We start from the raw sequence: 19,241 nt of genomic DNA, 5'->3' as shown, positions 1-19,241 counted from the left end.
CATTACTATTTCGTCAATTTATATGTCTAACCAGCAGCTGGTTATACTCTATATCTGATAATCATTTATGTACTTATTTCATACCACAATAATACCTTCTGCTTGCGTGATATCGCTTTACTTCTACATAACGAAGTGGATAGATTTATAATAGACAAACAATGGAGCTTGTATGCCTGCATAGATCTTCTCTACCATTGTGGGATACATTTGAATAGGATTTCCTCTCAGCTATCTAGCCCAAGTGGGCATTTCAGAGTAATATTACAATAAACCTTAATTCCTGTTTATATCTAACTTTGATTTTTGCGATTGATTTTTTTTCTCATGATCGTTAATTACCATGAAGGCCATATATAGTAATTTGTTATTGTCTCTTACCTGCTCTGTAATCACTAAGTTACCATTACATTTAAAAAATGTTCTCTATATTCACATATAATAAAAGCAGTCCATACTTCAGATGAATATATAATTCTTCTCTACTGTTTAAACCCTTGGGTTCTTTGGTATCAAAGGCCAGTATGTATCTAGATTCTAAAATTCTTAATTGATTTCTCTGTCACCCCCCTCTGATGTCCCTCGGTATCCCATCAGTCACACTATCCTTTAATTCCTCCGGATTCCTATCATGTGTCTCATGGATGTGGTGTGCCACTGGATAGGTATCATCTTTGTTTTGACTTGCTCTCAAATGTTGTAATATATGTTTGTGTGCCTGTAGTTTTGTACTGCCTACATACATTTTCAGACAACTACATCCCGAAATATATACTATATATTCACTTTTTCAATTGTAGTGACCTTTAATTCTTAGTACTGTTCTGCCACCCACCTCACAGTTTTTATATTTTCACCATTTTTACATGTCTTGCATTTCCTACATTTGAAAAAGCCATTCTGCGGATTGAGGCAATTATTACAATGTGCTCTTTGTCTAATGTCACTCTTCACTAATACGTCTGTCGTAGATTTACCTCTACGATACGTAATCTGTGGATGTTTCTTTATTTCTCCTATAATAGGATCACTTTTCACTAAATACCAGTGTTTGTTTAATATTGTCCTAATCTGTAAATGTGCCTTTTTATATGTAGTTATAAATCTTTGTTGTGGGCCTCCCCCTGATTTTGTAATTTGGGTCTTAGCCATTCAAGAGAGAGTATTTTTTTTATCTACTTTTCTACTTTCATTAGTCAATGTTGTATCGGTGTAACCTCTCACTTTTAATTTTGCCAGCATATCATTTTTGACTATTATAAAGCCCGTCTCCGTACTAAAAATTCTTTAGGCTCTTAATAGTTCCCTATACGGAATACTTTCTTTTAATGACTTTGGGTGAATGCTATCTGCGTGTAATATGCTGTTACCTGCAGTCCGCTTTCTGTAAAGTGTGGTCTCTAACCTATTATTCTCAATTATGACCTTCACAGCTTAGAATTCAATTGTATGTTCATTAATATTGTTTGAGAATTGCAAGTTCAAGTCATTCTCATTAATACAATGCACACATTTCATTACACTCTCTATATTCTTTTCTATATGACAAAGATGTCATCTGCATAAAGTAACCACATCATCACCATGTGATCATGCCAAACATCCAAAGTTGGGGTACTGAGAATCTGCTCCTCCCACAGCCCATGTGCAGATTTGCAAAGCTGGAGGCAAAGCAGGTTCCCATCGCCGTCCCGCATTATTGTTAAAAAATTTCACTGTTGAAACAGAAAATCTTATGACTGAAGTACCATTTCATTATACCAATCAACATTTTACTGTGTTCATAAAACCTAATAGGCCTTGCTCTTAAAAAATATTCCGTAGACCTTATTCCATCTACATGCCGAATACTGGTATAAAGTGCTGTGCTGTCCAAAATCATGAGATTTGTGTCTTTCTCCCATCCGACATCAAATACTCGTTTTAGAAAGTCTGTAGTGTCCTTCAAATATGATGGTAGATTTTGCTCTAATGGATTCAAAAATTGATCAATGTATTTGGACACTTGTTAAAAAAGACTCCCCTGTGCTGCAATGATGGGCATCCCAGGCGGTGTCTTAGCATTTCTGCGTATTTTCTGGAATCAGGTAGAAAACAGATAATTTAGGAGAATCTACCTTTAAATAGCTGTATTCGTTATTATTAGTTAAACCATACTCTTTCCATTTCAACAATTCCTCATCAAAATCAATTTTCACTCTCTTTACATATGCCATATCTACTTTTTTTATAGCAGCTTGAACCATTTAATTGCCTGTAAGGCTCATCCATATACTCTTTTAAAGGCCAAATTACTATATTGCCTCCTTTATCAGAGCTTCTAATCACTATTTCAGGGTTCATGGCCAATTTGTCCAATGTTGTTTTATAGCTGTTTTCCCTTCTTTGCCTTTTTGCTCATTTCCTTAAATCTCAGTTTTTTCATATCCTTCAATACAATTTCAGCACACTGATTTATTGAATCCCCACAGTGAGCTGGTACAATGGTGGATTTGGGTTTGAATGATGATCCCTCTTCCTCATCAATTTTTATACCTTAACTCACCAAACGCTCAATTACACGCTCCTCATCAATTGTTTCAGCTGCATCCTGTTCCAATTCCCCCAGTTCCTTCACCAAGAAGATATCTTCTAAGCGTAGATTGCTCTGCTCCGGCTCCACATCATAGCTTAGTTTTTCCACAGTATGGTCGTGTTCTTCCCTACTTTTTCCCATCATCAAGATAATAGCCTGAAAAAAGTCTACATTCTTTAACCCCCTTCAACAATTCAAACATTAGTCACTGAAACATGGCTGCCACAAAGGCTAAGCCAAAAGGGACCCTTACAAATCAGAAACAACCAAAAGGTGTAATAAAGGTGGTCAAACTCCGAATCTCTGAGCGTAGGGCGACTTGGTGGTATGCTGCCGTAAGATCTGTTGTGGTGAACCATTTCACATCCTTAGTTGCAGATAGCATTTCATTTTATCTTCGGCAAGGGGGATTTGGTCCACTACAATAGTCTTATTAAGATCTCTTAAGTCCACACATAGTCTCAGTTTTCAATTAGCTTTTTTCACAATCACCATCAGTGACACACACTCTGATAACTCCAGCTGCTCTATGATTCCTGCGTTGCACAATTTCTCTAATTCACTTTCCACTTGCTCTCAGAGTTAGGAGTATGATCCTTACTTTGTGTAGACAAGGTATACCATTAGACAATTTTGTGCTGAAACCTCGTATGTTGGCCTATAGTTCCAGAAAATACCTCCAGGTAGGTTTTCAAAATGTATTGTTCATACTTATCATTAGTTTGAAGAGATAACGCAGGCTCAGGACTGTTAGGATCTAGGGTTATTCCTAACTCTCCTTGGTCACTCCACCTTAACATCGAGGGTCCTGTAATAGAAACATACAATTTACATTTTGCTTATCTAGCCTTAAAGCTGAAAAGCAACTTTCCCACCCCTATCGTGTTAATGCTATCCCCCGTAAACGTTTTAAGAATAATATCGGCTAGATCTAATACATCACCAGCAATAGGTATACATTTTTCCTTCCATGCACCATTATTGATAATGGTGTACTGTGACCCTGAGTCAGCCACAATTGAAATGTTGATCTCCCCAATGAACCTTTTACAAATTGTTTTTACTTTCATGGATTTGCAGCATTAACTGCCTCCTCTTCAGTACTGAGTACACACATATTTTGTCAGAGTCACCAGATCCTCAGGGTCTGTGCACGTTCCCAACACGTCCACCACTGAACAGCTCCAAGATTCTGATAGATAAATCACAGAGACTGAGAGAGTTCAAGAGGGGAAGAGGGGATTAGGAAGGGAACAGCTGTGAAGGAGACCTGTAGTAAGAAAAAGGTTAGAACACACAATATAAAAATTATGGGCCTGATTCTAACTTTGGAGGACGGTGTTAAACCGTCCCAAAAGTGGCGGATATACCACCTACCGTATTACGAGTCCATTATATCCTATGGAACTCGTAATACGGTAGGTGGTATATCCGCCACTTTTGGGACGGTTTAACACCGTCCTCCAAAGTTAGAATCAGGCCCTATATCTCCTGAAGTCAATACTAGACTATGATTCTAAGCCTAGTCACTCTGAAAACATGAACAATCTAAGAGTTAAGTTTAAAATGATTAAGTTTCAAGATGGCCGGATACCTGTAGGGGAATCAAGATGAATTAAATGAAAACTTTCTTATTCAAGTACTTTCCTTTACATGAGAATCAGAAAAACATTCTGACTAAATTTTAAACCAGTCACATAAATCCTGTTTTTGAGAATGTATACTAGGACCATACAATATAGCATCTAGAAACTCTGGCCTTCTGTGTACTCTTAGAATGTTTCAACACAAATTGCCCATATTGCAGATATATATATATATATATATAGTAAACACCATAAAAGGATTGTGAACCATGAATAACGTGATATGGATTCAGGAAACAAATCACATAACTTGTCAACTCAAATATTACCTAATAAATATCTTAGAATAGTGGCATACAATAAACAACATGAAATAAACTTGAGGAGAGAATCGTGCGTCTTGCCGATTCGAGTGTCACCATGTAAAATACCAAGAAATGGCAACGCGCAATGAATATCAAGGTCAACTCATCATTAATCGAATCGCGCATCTTGCCGATTCGTAAAACACGATGTCAATGTGAAGAAATAACAGCTCACAATAAATAACAAGATCAAAGTACAATGAAACAAATCGTGCTTCTTTTGCTGATTCTTAAGCCACCATGTAAATGTCAAGAAATGGTAGCGCGCAATGAACAACAAAGTTAAATCCTCATGAAACGAGTTGCGCGTCTTGTCAGTTCGTAAAACATCATGTAAATGTCAAGAAATAGTAGCGCACAATGGACAACAATGTTTAAACACCATAAAACGAATTGCGCGTCTTGACGATTCTTAAGCCACCATGCCAATGTCAAGAAACGGTAGCATGCAATGAATAACAAAGTCAAACCTTTATGAAACCAATCACGCGTCTTGCCTATTTGTAAACTACCATATAAATGTCAAGAAATGGTAGCACACAAGTAATCTGTTACTCATTTAAGAATTAAACCAAGAATATGAAAATTCTCAATAACGGTGTCGGGACAGTCCAACCACCATCTTACTGCCTGGAACAATGATCACCGATGAAGGGCAGAAGACTGGAAAATCCAAATAGACCGCCGGAACAGGAGCCCAGGAAGAAGCTGCTGCTCTGCACTGGGACCTCTGAATAGTGAGCACTGGGTGTTGGGCTGGCTCTCTTTTATAGAGTCTTGGCCCAGCCCAGAACCACGCCCAGGCATGTTGCAGGGAAAGTCTCTGGAAGGCCCTGGAAAGGGGCCACACCCTAACACACTCTGAAAACCTGCCACAATACATTGCAAAGGAATAGTATTTGTAAGCATATTAAAAATAAGTTTTCAGGATTGAACTCTGCAATGCAAAAGGTTAAACCACAACATATCAGCACAATGCATAAATTACTTTGTTTTGAGAGTGCTGGGTTTTTGCATTTTTGTCGCCAATAGAGCGCGTACTGCTCTGGTGTTGACATATTTGCACCATTTTCTTCTTCACCATCTGATTCTGTGTCTGTTATTTGGTCAAGTAATTTCACAAACGTTTTTCTTGTTTTATTCTACACACCTTTTAAAAATGTCCTATTAACCCACCCCCTAATCTTCTTTGTGTACATGCAGGACACTTCTTGTCATTAGCTAAATAACCTATATTTTGACACCTGTAAAACCTCCCCTTAAAAGTTCCTTGGTTTGACCTTTCCTTATATTTCCCTAGCAGTGGTTTGGGATTCTATTTCAAAGTTACCTTTGTGATTAGTAACAGGTGGTTTCTTCACACACATTTTTGTTACAAGTCATTTATCTCTGTTTGTGTTCTCCTTAACTTTATTTTTGTCTTCCACTATCACAGCTTTAGCACACCGTCCATTCTTCTCCACTCTTTTTATGATGTCAGTTACTTCTTGCAATGATGCTTCTCCCTTCGCCCACAACCTCTTCTGAACATTAGGGTCAGCTGCATGTATCATTACTTGGTCATGAACTAACTCATCATGAAGATCTCCAAATCTGTATGTTAAGGCCAAATTGTTAAGTTATACAACATAATCTTCAATGTTCTCATTTTTTCCTAGTTTCCTATGGAAACATTTAAACCAGTCACGTGCCACACAAACTGTTGGGTTATAATATGCATCTTACACAATGTCAATGTAAATTGTTCCCTCAGCATCAGTCTCTCTCTTGCTCTTGCTGTAGTAATATGGCAAAGACACTTATCCGCATCCTCTGAAAGAAAGGTTGCTTTGGAAAAACTGTTTTCTCTAGTATTAGTATGTCCACACATACAAGGTTGGCTTTACTTTTGGTACAGGTATTTTCATCTCCAGTGTTTATTTGTGATTAACTTTAATCTTTTCTTTATGCTGCATGCCTCTTACCAATGCAGTGTCCCCTGATGTGTTATAAAATTAATATTTTAATACTTTTGCTCATAGCTTTAATGGTTTGAGTGCACAACAGTTCAGCTGGGAAAAAATATACAGAGCCTGAGTGATTAATTATCAGCCTTTTCAAAGCCCAACTCCCTTTCTGTTTTTAAGACAAATCTCCGTCCATGTTTCTTTCAATGCCTTTCGGTTTGGTTGTTCACTTCAATTTCCGAATCTCAAATGAGTTGTGTTTATTTACAGAACTTTGTCCAATCTCCGCCTCCAACCTCACCCTACAGACAGTGTCTTAGCTAGTGCTCCCTTTGTGCCATTCTGGAGCAGGTGCTGAAGGCATTGTGACCTTCTGGAAATTAAAATATAACATACAAGGCCTTCTTATGGGCTTAACTTCTTCGTCAGCACACAGGTTCATCAAATGAACAATTTATTCATTTGATTATAGCATTTTAGGAAAAATATCATGTTATGTTTTCAAATCATGCATTTCATATACATTTGGTGCAGTGCCACTTGGGCATTTCTAGACACCCTACTTGTGGGAAATTGGGTTGTTGGTTGACTGGGGAGTGAACCCTGTTCAAGCAACAGCCATAATCCCTTGCAGGCTGAACCACAAAAAGTCACAAATTTAACCTGTGTTTAACCCTGGGTAGCTTGGCACAAAAAGCAGTCGGGCTAAACTTAGAAGCAATTTGTTAAATATGTTTGTAGTACTCCAAGGTTCAAAATAGTAAGTCCTCAGTTTTACAAAATGGCTACCTGGACACCTTTAGGACCACCACCAACAGTCCATGTGTGGATGGAGACCTCTTGGGGGTTCAAGACTCGCTCAGGCTGGGTCCAGGTGCATGTTTAAGATGGTGGGAGCCTGTTTTGTCCCTGTGACTCAGAACAAAGAACAGGTGATGGATGGAATGCAGAACAAATCAAACATTCACCCCCCCAGTAACAGATCTGGGTTTAATATGTTCTTTTGTTCTGCAGGTTCCAGGCAGCAAAGCAGTCCTTCCAGGTACAGCAGCAGTCTGGTTGAGTGCACAGCAGGTCACAACAGCAGGCATTCCTCTGTGAGTCCTTCCGCAGGTGTAGTAGTTAACTAAGGAGCAGGTCTGAGAGCCCTATTTTTATATCATGGTGCCCTGCTCCTAGAAGATGGGGGACGTTTCCAGAAGGATTCTCTGAAATTCTAGGAATTTCCTGTCTCCAATGCCTTGGCTCCTAGCTAGCTGCACTGACAGTACAGGGTCGTTAAGTCTATTGTGTGTTGGCAGAGCCTGCCTATTCAGTTGCAAGTGGGGCTGTGCTTATCTCCACCCCCTCCCCCCATCAGCCCATTGAGGCTCTGCTAATCCCACTCTTGTGTAACTGTCTCTGGTAAATTCACAAAGTCCCAGCTGTCATTTACACCCAGTCATGTGATAAAGGAAGGCTGCAGGGACAAAGGGCTAAGGGCAGGAAAATGCCAATTTTTCTAAAAGAGGCTTTTTCAAACTTTTAATGATAAATCTGACTTTACAGTTAAAGAGAGTTTATCATTACAAGTTCATGGATAACAAACATGGGATTCCTACCATCTCTGGTTTAGGAATTACAACTTAATAATTTTAATTAGGAATCCCCAGTGTTTCCCCATGGGAAGGGTACCCCCACAGTAGTGAAAAACAAATTTGGGAGCATTTTCACTACTAGGACATATAACAATAAAAGGTATGTGTCATACCATTTAATTACACAGCACCTTGCCCTATGGACTACTTAGGGCCTACCTTAGAGGTGACTTATATGTTACAAAAGGGGAGTTTAAGGCTTCGCAAAGGGTTTTAAATGCCAAGTAGACATGGCAGTGGGATACTGCCTTCAGGCTGCAATGCCAGGCCTGGGACATGTTTCAGTAGTCCTACTTAAGTGAGTGGCACAATAAGTGCTTCAGGCCCACTGGTAGCATTTAATTTACAGGCCCTGGGAATATGGTATACCACTCTACAAGGGACTTTACATGTAAATTAAATATTCCAATCAGGTATATGCCAAACAAACCATATTTAAAGGAGTGAGCACAAGCACTTTAGCACTTGTTAGCAGTGGTAACGTTCAGAGTCTTAAGACTAACAAGCAAAACTCCAGCAAAAGGTAAGAGGAGGAAGGCAAAAGGTTTGGGGGTGACCCTGTAGAAAGGGCCATTTCCAACACTACTTCTATAAACAACACATATATTTGGGTGACATACAATAGACTTGTTGCATATAGAAAGGCTGTAACACGTTTCAACCAGGGATGCACCTTTCCAGTAAATTAATACTTGCCCGGCAGTGGCCCAAAAACTTTTTTTTGGGTGAACGTTGTGCTCTCTGTATACTGTGACTACAAATGCACTTTGGTTTCATCAGATGTATACTCATTAGACAGTCTTTTAATCTAGCTTGTCAATTAAATGGCTGCATTACCGTCTAGCAAGTTCATTACCAGATTCCAGAAATAGATGCACTTTTCCCTGTCTGCTCAGACCAGTACACACTTGTGCAAATTCAAAGACGACACTGCTTTACCAGAAAGGACTTATTCTAGTAAAGGTATTTATTGATTGCACTGCCGATGATGTATACAAGGTTTCTAACAGTTGTATATGAAATAGGGCCCACTGGTACAACATCTGCTGCTTCTTCATCTTAGTTGTCTTTTCTCTGTTCCTCCTAAAAATCAGGTTCCTCCTTTAGGGGTCCATCATCAGCATTGAGCTTTGCTGGCATGAGCTCTCCTCTGACCCTTGTCAGTGACAAGGAAGTGGCTGGTTGTATCTTTTCACCCTCTCACAGCAGCGTCTTGTGTGTGGTGATCTCAGGCCCACTTTGGCAGTGTATCACTACTGAAGCAGTGCCTCAGTCATCATCTTCAGTGACTGGCTCAAGCTGTTCTGTCAGTAGGTGATATGCACTCTTGGGCTTTTGTGGGTTGGGTTTCTGTTTAGGATTGAATATTGAAAAATGTTGGAATAAAAGAGGTTTTTCAGGGTTGGCAAAAAGTGAATACTGGTGGGAAATCGAATTCCCCTTGCACCAGGAAAACACCTTGTTTAAATTCCAGCGAGTCATGTCTTGAAACTCCATTGCAAATTTCTGTAGCTGCTTTCTTAGTACTGTTTTTCTTAACTTGCACTTCTAATACACTTTCACCCCTACTTGTACAGGGACTCCAGTGTATTTCTAGAAAAGCAGGGTATATAATTGCTTGTATGAAAAAATGCTAACAAGTACTCTAAGCATGAACGCACTTCTTCCTACATGGAGATTTCTGTCTGCAGTTTAGTGTTATGCTAAGTGCCACTGTTAGGACTGGAATTACCCCTTCGTGATGAACTCCATGTACCCAGTCCCTCAGTGACCCCATTGCATGTGCATATGGTATGCTTAACTTGGTGTTGCCCCATCTAACATTTTAATCTCACATGTGCACTGAGGCTTGGGCTGGTTTTGGCAAAGCCAATGTCCAGAACCTGATCAGTGACCCGAAAGAGTGCACCAAGCATGCCCTGTTTACTGATGTGGGGCTACTGTCCATGTCCTGGATTGCTGGCATAAAGCAGGGGTTACTGTTTACAGGTAGATTAATAGTCCTAACCAGGCATTTGTCTGTTTCAGGAGGAATGCAGCTGACCTACCCCACTCATGTAAATTTCCACTTAGATGTAACAATCAGACCCTGGCACTGTTATTTAGTGAAGGTGCATGTAAGCATGGTGTATGTATTACCATAAAGAGGTGCAGTACTTCATGTGTAGTGAGAGTATGGACCAACGGATCCATTTTGGATTGCGTATGGTTTAGCATGGTACAAGACGGAGAATGCATACAGTTTCTCGAATAGTGGAAGTGTATTGACTGCATTCCCGAAGCAGGATGGAGGAGTCCTGAACACTGAAATGGAAAAGGATGGAAACAGATCTAACATTAGACATTCTATGAAGAACTTTTGGGAAGGCATTGCTGATTATTAGTGAGCACTGACATTTGGTGGATGGTAGAGAAGAGGGGTCGAGGCAGCAGATTCTGTTGTTAAAGGTGAGGCATTGTCTAGGTAAGGCCTGTCATTATGTTTTTTCTCTGGTTGCTACTTCACTTCAGGAAGGATTATGACAGCCAAGTGCAGAGTTTTCACACCTCATTGTGCTTTTGTTTTGTGTACTCTTGCTTGGAATCCGCCTCGCCACTACCAGAGAGTCATCATCTTGCACAAAGGCTGTACCTGCATTATGTTTAGAAAATGACATTTGAAACTGAACTGGTTCCAGGACCTTAGATAAAGGATCCACATCCCAGTCTGGAAGATCTGCATAAAGTTGTGATCAAAGCCATCCTAGTTTGTTTAGGTTTCAAGTTCTTCTTTACCAAGGAAGGGAGCTTCTCCGCAAAGAGCTGCTGTGAGAGCAGAGTTTGTATCTGCTTGATAGCCAGTCTCCTAGAGTTCAGGGAACATTGCCTAAAGTGTGCACAACATGCTGGGAAGCTGTGGACCTTGTTAGTGCCTCCCTGTTCAGAAGGGGAAGGAGAGTGCCTGGGCCTGTATAAGGAGAGACTGTCCAAGTGGGGAAGTCTAGCTATGTTCCTGACATATGGATAACTTAGGAGAGCCAACTTACATCGAAAGCTAAGTTGGTGCAAACTAATTTGTGCATAGTTACTTGGTCTTCCACTACAGTTCATGTGGCAAACTGTGTGAAGAAACTACAAGCCAAAACAACAGCATACCGCCTGGTACCAGGGCAGTATGGACGGATGGACTTGTGCTGCTGCTGCACAATATGTTGCATATCCTGTGAGAACCAATGTCATCGCAGAAGCGAAAGACCTGCCCCTTTTCCAGAGGCCCCAAGTACAGAGGAAGAGCAGCCATGGACCACGCTTGCCAATGTCATCGCAGAAGTGAAGGACCTGCCCCTTTTCCAGAGGCCCCAAGTATAGAGGAAGAGCAGCCATAGACCACGCTTGCCAATGTCATCGCAGAAGTGAAGGACCTGCCCCTTTCCCAGAGGCCGCAACTACAGAAGAAGAGCAGCCACGGACCTGGTTTAGCATGCTGTTCATTCCAGCAGCACAAGCAAAGAGCGAGATGGCTGCTCTCAGTCCTGTGCCTCTGACACAGATGCTGACTGCAAGCTGAGTGAGTGCACCGTCCACTGTAGCACCAAGCCATGCCCTTGGAAACCGGTAACAACAGGACTGAGAATAAAAAAACTGAGGGACTGTATCTTGAATGAATAAAGTTAAACCTACTGTTATGAAATGTAACGTGGCCAGGTTCAGGTATGAAAAAATTGACCTATGAGTTGCCTCACCTGATGGTCATTTTGTGAACTAACACCTGTGCCTGATTGTGTAGTAACTAGGAGAGGACATTGTAGTGGTGCCTAAAGCCGGTAAATGGGATCATAGAATGTGTAGCTGAATCACCATTAATGAATTTATTTATGTAGTAATCCATATTGCTGTGACATTAAAATTACTTTTTATTAGGACAAGCACTGGACTGGATAGTGACTTATTTTAACTTTTGCTTGACTATTGAGTTCTGACTCTCTGCACTTAACAGACACTTGGGTCTGATCACTCTCCTTGCCCAGGGAGTCGAGTTGGTCCAGTTTGCAGAGCTATAGTATGATGGAGCCCATGACTCCAGAGGCAAACAACTCAAACTAACACAGCTGTAGGTCAGTTGCCCCTGTCTGGATTGTGGGCCTCTGAATAGGATCTGATAGACACTGCCTTTTTTGTTTGATTCCTGCCCTTGGTCCAGTTGCATGAAGTAGTTCTTTGCAACCAAGCTCTGCTTTCATAGGTAATGTATGTATTTTATATTAATTTGTGTCAACTTAGCTACGGAGCTACAGAGCACTGTACATAAGATTGTATACATTAGGTGGGAATTTGGTGTCAGGACCAGAGGTGAGGATTACGCTATTCTTTCTTCACCACTTTATTAATAGCAGCCAGTACCAAAACTACATTTCCCATAAACACTTTGGAAACCTGGCAATTAACTGTCAAATGACAGGCAATCCTCAATCCATGTGCCATAGATAGTCCTTCACCTCTGTTCCTAGGCTGTTTCTTTACTGACTTATACTGCTCTTTAATACATTGTTTATTTGAGTGTTAATCCTTTTTCTTGTAGCGTGGCTGCTGGAACTCCTGTCAGTCCACCGTGGCTGCTACCTTGACTACAGCATGCTGTGGCGCTCGGGGTCTTGTGAGGTATGGTCCTCCGACCACCAGAGGGCACTGCATGGACCGTGCAACCAGGCGCTTTCTCTTCAGGTTCCCCAGCCTGCATGCATCTTGAAATTTACTGAAGGTAAAGGGACGCAGCGGGCCAGCCTGGTGCCCACTCGGTGCCTCGCCCCCTACCCGCCTGGAGCAGTATGACCCTCACTGTGGTCTGTGAACAGTAGTGAGCATACAACGCATTCTTCTTCTGAGCAGGACACTGTCCAAGGCGGTAGTGCCCTTCTTAGTATAACGGGCGGTTTTGTGTCCCGATAGGCCTCTGCATCACACCATTGGCCCCCTGTACCTCCTGATTTGCAGGCCTTTCTGCTTGCCATTGGCCACTGGGTCGTCTTAGTTTGGCTGGGAAATCCCCACCACTGCCATTGCTCTCTATATTGCCCTTATGACCCCAGATCCTTTAAATTATCTTCTGCACCTCCCTGGTATCCGCAGGTCCTACTCCCTGACACTGGTCACCCCAGTAAGCATAAACACCACCATGAGTGAGGAATCCTACGCAAGAATATGTTACTTACCTGCCCATTGATGAGCACTTTTGAGAGATCATGAATGCCTCCATTTGAAACGCGGTTAAGCAGGTGGTGGCCTCCCTGGATCAGAAATTATTACAATAACCAGAACTCCGTGGCAAATCCCTCCCAGCGAGGGAAGACACCTGTGGGCCCACACTCACAAATTTCCAGGAGAAGCTTTCCAACCTGCAGCTCCTCCTAAACGGAACAGGGACCACAGCCCAGGTGTTGACCTGGATGCATTTAATAGGCTGAACCAGGGCCCAACTCCGGAAGCAGACCCTCAGACTCCAGGCCCCTCAGGTCCTTTCCTACCTCCCTTCCCAGGCACACTCCCTCTGGACACCATCTTTGTCGAGCTCAGAGGGAGAACAAGACAAGGGGTCTCGCCCGTGGTGCCCTTCAACCTAAATGCAGGCTTTTGATGGCTGTCTGGCCGATTCTCTCCAAGGGACTGCCAACGCTCTCCAAGGGATGGCCGACCTGCTCAAACCAGAGATACTGGTTTAGCCACTCTCTGCGGAGTGGACTTCTGCTGATAAGGTTGCAACCTTTGTCGTGGGACAGCTGCGCAATCTGCTCGAAAAGGAAGTCATTAATTGCCTGCACGCTGAATGCCTTCACCTGTCTTTAGGCAACAAAGTGGCATCGACCCCGAGATAGATGAATGCATAGTGACTTTCTTTGGAAAGTTTATCTGCCATCCCAAAAAAGTGATAAACAGGTCATGGCGCGCCTGCCTGGACAAGCAGTTGGATGTCTCAATACCCCTATCCCGCATGCTAGGAAGGTGCAAAGGCGTCAGACACCTTGATCTCCCCGGCCATTCTGTCAGGCTAGGTCCAGATAACTATTATATTTATGGGGAACGCTAATTGTTCCATATTGACGGAGAGGCGCTGTTCGCTCCTCATCAAGATAGAGCCTAAATTAGTGAACATCGCCACATCAGAGGTGGGTCCCGTCACTACAGGCGGATTGTTTGACGACCCGTTTGTTCGGGAGCTGGGCAAGTTTGTCCTAACATTTAACTAGTTGGACAAGGCACAGTTGTCCATTAAACATATCTTTATGCCCCGGGTTTTCATCAGGGCTGGCTGAGGCAGGTGAGGCTCGGCCGGTCGCTCACAACCTCCAGCCCCCGGCAGGGGTCCTGGTCGTAAGCATGGACAGTACCAGCACGCTTCCAAATTCTGAACCTTCTACCTCATCAGACTCTATCCCAATTAAAGAGGTGCAAGAGGCGACCACAGATGCAGTGGCTCCCACAGCTCATCCCAAGGTGTGTGTCCAATCATTTCCACTGCACACATTGGGGGCAGGCTCCATTTTTTTTCTCCCAACTGGGCACCTCTAACCTCCAATGCTTGGGTGCTACAAACCATACACTGTTTCCACATCAAGTTTTTCGGCTCACCTGTCCAAAGAATAGCTGCTGATCTTTTCCACTATGGGCAAAGAACTGGTGGACACAGAGGTGTCTGAATTGCTTTGCAAGGGCACGATCGTCAGGATATCCCTCCCATCAGGTGGGATTCATCAGCAATTTATTCCTTGTGGCCAACGTCCCGTCATCAATCGGAAAGGATTCAACCAGTGATTGGTCTACCCCCCCCCCCCCCTTCAAGTTAGAGGGAATCCATCTGCTAAGGGACATCCTCCAGCCCAATGATTGGATGGTATGTCTCGATTTCAAGGACGCATACCTGACTGTCTTGATATTTTTCCCTCATTGCTGGTTCCGCATCTTTCAGCGGAAGGGGCAAACATTCGAGTTTATGACACTTCCATTCTGCCTCTCTTCCGCCCTGTGCTGCTTTACCAGAGTGATGCATTCCGTGATAGAGTTTCTCAGGGCTTGTGGAGTCCGCTTGATCGTTTACCTGGATGATCTCCTCATGATGGACTAGTCCTTCCAAGTTGTGCTCCCACACCTCCAGATGGCAGTTTCTTTCTTGGAGTCTCTTGGCTTCATTTTCAGTGAGCCTCAGTCTGTCCTCTCTACCACCCATTCTCTGGTTTTCTTGGGCTTTGTGGTGGAGATAGTTCGGGCCACGCTCAGCCTTCCCTCACAGAAAATGAACAAGATCAGGCACGAATTGCGCTGGCTGGTAGTCAAACCGCCAACTTCGCTCCGCGAGATTGTGAGGGAAGTCGGCCTGTTGTCTTCTTTGATCCAGGCTAAATTCCTGGGCCCTCTTCACTACCGTGCCCTGTAGTGTCTCAAGGCTGTTCATCTATGAAGAAGCCTTATGTACTTTCAGGTAGTTCCCCTAACGGACGATGCATGGAAAGATATACAGTGGTGGCCTACTCACATGGTGATCTGGAATGGACAAGCGATATTTGGATCCCAGAACAAGGGTACACCGTTCCCTCATTCGCCATGACACTCGCCTCTATGCCCGGTGCAGAGACAACAGGTGGAGTTTATGCTGATAACTCCGGTTTGGAGATCACAAGATTAGTATCCAGTTCTACTTGAACTTTCTTGGGATTTTCCAATCCCTCTATCGCACCTTCTGGATCTTCTCAGAGATCTTGACGGGACTCTCCATCTGCTATTTCAGAAGGGGTCTCTGTCACCTATGACTTGGGTGATTACAGGGAATGCTGGAAAGTCCCAGGAATTTCAGGACATGCTGCAGCATTCCTCTCCAAGATGTGGGTGGGGAGCACCATTAAATGCTATTGATCAGCATTGTCTTGATGGCTGGGCTGGTGTCACCAGCAACACCTGGATCCATTGGGGGCAGAGGTTGTCCATATCCTAAATTTCCTGGTCTTGCTGGCCTCAGAGGGTCTAGCCTATAGCTCAATTAACACCTTCAGGACCCACACCTGTGGGCGATCACCCGGTGCGAGAACATCCATTAGTGAGGAAGCTGATGGGTGGTGTCTGCTTGTCCTTGCCCCAAAACCTCGGCATTCAGTGTTGGGGGATGTCAACCAGGTTCTCAAATCTATTTCTGTCATGGCCAGCCAACAAATATCTTTCACTTAAAGAACTTTCAGCCAAACTGGCCACCTTGTTGTGTCTCATATCTTGCAGACGGGTATCAGATATTCGGGTGCTGGACATCACTGGTAGGGTGTCCACTCCGGAGGGGTTTACGTTCCACATTACGAGACAAACAGGATGCAATTCACAGGTGGTATCTTATCCTTCTTATCCAGACTCCCCAAAGTTATGTGTGGTCAGATGTATCAAATGCGATGAGGCTACGATAGCAGAGCTCTGCCCCAATGGGAGAGACAAGTGTTGATCACCCTCAGGAAACCCTTTAAGGGAGTATCTTCTCTGACTATTACTCGGTTGGTCCGTTAGGCAATGCAGGAAGCTGATATTGATACCAAGTCTTTTGGGGCTATTCCGTCACGGGGACCATGGCCTCAAAGGGGTTCTCTCTCTTGGGTTCACCTAGAGGATATCCTCAATGCGGCGGATTGGTCTTTGGACTCTCCTTCCAAGAGATTCTACTTTAAACCGTTCCTTAATATGGCTTCACTCGTGGTGGGAAAGCTTTAAACTAGCATAATCCTCGCATTGGGTCCTGACATAGAATGAAAACTTTCCTACCTATTGTAACAAAGTTTCAATTCTGTTAAGGACACCGAGAGGAGGATTAACCCACTCATTTTGGCAAGCGTAACCCCACCCTGGGAGACATTCTTCTTGAAGGTGAGGATAACTTACATGGTCTTGTTATTAATATCTGCCCTTATTGAAATATTGTGGTTCTTGTTTGCCTTCATCTGTATTTTACATAACCTTGTACGTCGGTGAAGGTATGGAAAATCATTGGGGTATGTTTTATTCTCATTAAGGATCTGATAGATCCAAGTAAAACTGAAGGAAGTGGTCTGTTGTTTTCAGTCACAGGAAGAGTAGGAGGTGGAAACAGCGGTGAAGGACTATCTATGGCACATGGACTGAGGATTGGCTGTCATTTTACTGTTAATTGTTGGATTTCCAAGTGTTTATGGGAAATGTAGTTTTGGTACTGGCTACTCTTAATAAAGTGGTGAAGAAAGAACAGCATAATCTTAACCTCTGTGTCCTTAATAGAATTGAAACTTTTCATTACGATAGCTAGAAAATGTTTCCATTACACTACATTTCACATTTTGGTAGTGAGTGGGAGATTAAATTATTTGCCCGGAATCCCTTCATGTTAAATCAAATGCTAAGGTTGGAATTCAAATATAGGTCACAAGGTTCCAAAGTTGGCAACTCTAGCCATTAAGCCTTGTCTCATCTTAAGAAGTCTGCTTGGTGCAAACCACTGCACCATTTACCTCACTGTAGGACGTGATTCAAAGCAATGCCTTAATGTGGAGGCTAGACAAAGGCAAATATGGTAATCTTTGGACACTAACTTTATGTCATTTAGCCAAATGGGCTACATTGCACTACCAGGAGGGAGGGAACAACTCCATTATTATGTTTTGTCACGTTATTAACTTTACATACGACTCACTGCCTTTAATGGATAAAATCCTATTTGCTATCATGAACAAGTCAGTTCTCCTCTTTATAATAGCTAAGATTTGACTCTGTGACAGTGCTTCATTTAATATTGGTATTTGCTAGAAACAAACAGTGATGGAGTTGGTCCTTTAGCCAGGGTCTTATAAATCTGAGGTTATGTGTTTATGCGCTTTACTACATTCATACTAGCTTATAATGCATATATTTAGAGAGACTTATTTTAATTTCAGTTCTTTGAAGTAGAACTGCTAACAGCTCAAGGCAACTTTTTTTCTTTTCAGTTGGAGAGGAAACAATAAGTTCCATTGGACGTGGTATATGTGTCTTGTTGGGGATTTCTGTAGAGGATACACAGAAAGATGTGGACTACATGTAAGTAGATACATATGCACTACCTACATTTCACAACAATCACATTCTTTTATTAAGTAATATCTGTTTCTTGTTTCAGCATACAGGAAAATCGTAACTTGACAGAAAGAATGCTTAATTAATTCAATTGTACAAGACAATATATGTGTGTCAGTCGTTGGCTGCCTGGGGCACAAAAATGCCTTGATATGGTTTCATTGATGCTCACAAGTGTAATTATAATACTGAGAAAAGGTGGTTGATGCTTAGCGACGCACATCTGAAATCAAGAAACAAAAAACAAAAAAGTATGTCGTCAGAAAGTGCTGTGGCGGGTGCCAGCCTGGTGCAGAGAAACCCAACCACCGAGGGTTTCGAGGTGCACACACACAAAGGTGGATGGCGACAAACACCTCTGTCATGCGCTGTAGGTTACAGAATCTAAGGAAAGAGCAACCAGGGCACTCCAAACAGAAAGAGTCCAAAAGTCGGGTGACTTAGTGTAGACACGTTTAATCCTCAGTGATCGGTCGTTGAAACATAGTTCAAAAATGTTTGAATCCACATACGAGAAAGTATATAGCAGGTTACAATAACAAACTGACTCCTCAGAATGAACAGGCATAGAATAAGCAACAAAACAGCCAACACGTGTTTCGTCCTCTCGGACTTTTTCAAGGCTCTAGATATACTTTTTAGAGAGAAAAAAAGTGGCTGATGGTGTTCAGTTAGAAATCCACACGATGAAATAGATCTGACAAAAGTAAAAGGATCCAAAATGCTGGAACTGTGTTCCTTCCAAATCAATACCGGGTGTTCCTTATGCGTAGTGACTTCAAATTCCAAGATGCATGCCCCCCAGTACGGGACATGCAAACAAACAAAAAAGTCTGAATAGACCCTGTCTGTTTCTAATCGTTGAGTTCGAGAAGCGAGTAAAGACGGCGTATGTACTTGCCACTGCAGCGTCTGATAACGCTGCCGTTTCACCATGTGAGGAGTCAGTTTGTTATTGTAACCTGCTATATACTTTCTCGTATGTGGATTCAAACATTTTTGAACTATGTTTCAACGACCGATCACTGAGGATTAAACGTGTCTAC

At 42.5% G+C, this 19,241-nt stretch overlaps 1 protein-coding gene across 1 annotated transcript in view; it reads left to right on the top strand.

Annotated features, from left to right (window-relative positions):
* The window catches only part of DTD1 (D-aminoacyl-tRNA deacylase 1), a 581,115-nt gene that overhangs the window by 68,258 nt on the left and 493,616 nt on the right, over nucleotides 1-19,241 (top strand). The window contains exon 2 of the mRNA XM_069234729.1: nucleotides 18,069-18,159. Coding sequence (XP_069090830.1) covers nucleotides 18,069-18,159 — 91 coding nt within the window. The remainder of the gene's footprint in view (nucleotides 1-18,068; nucleotides 18,160-19,241) is intronic.

Source organism: Pleurodeles waltl, chromosome 5 (genome assembly GCF_031143425.1).
Source record: "Pleurodeles waltl isolate 20211129_DDA chromosome 5, aPleWal1.hap1.20221129, whole genome shotgun sequence".
Classification (NCBI taxonomy): Eukaryota; Metazoa; Chordata; class Amphibia; order Caudata; family Salamandridae; genus Pleurodeles; species Pleurodeles waltl.
This window is presented reverse-complemented; position numbering and strand designations above follow the sequence as displayed.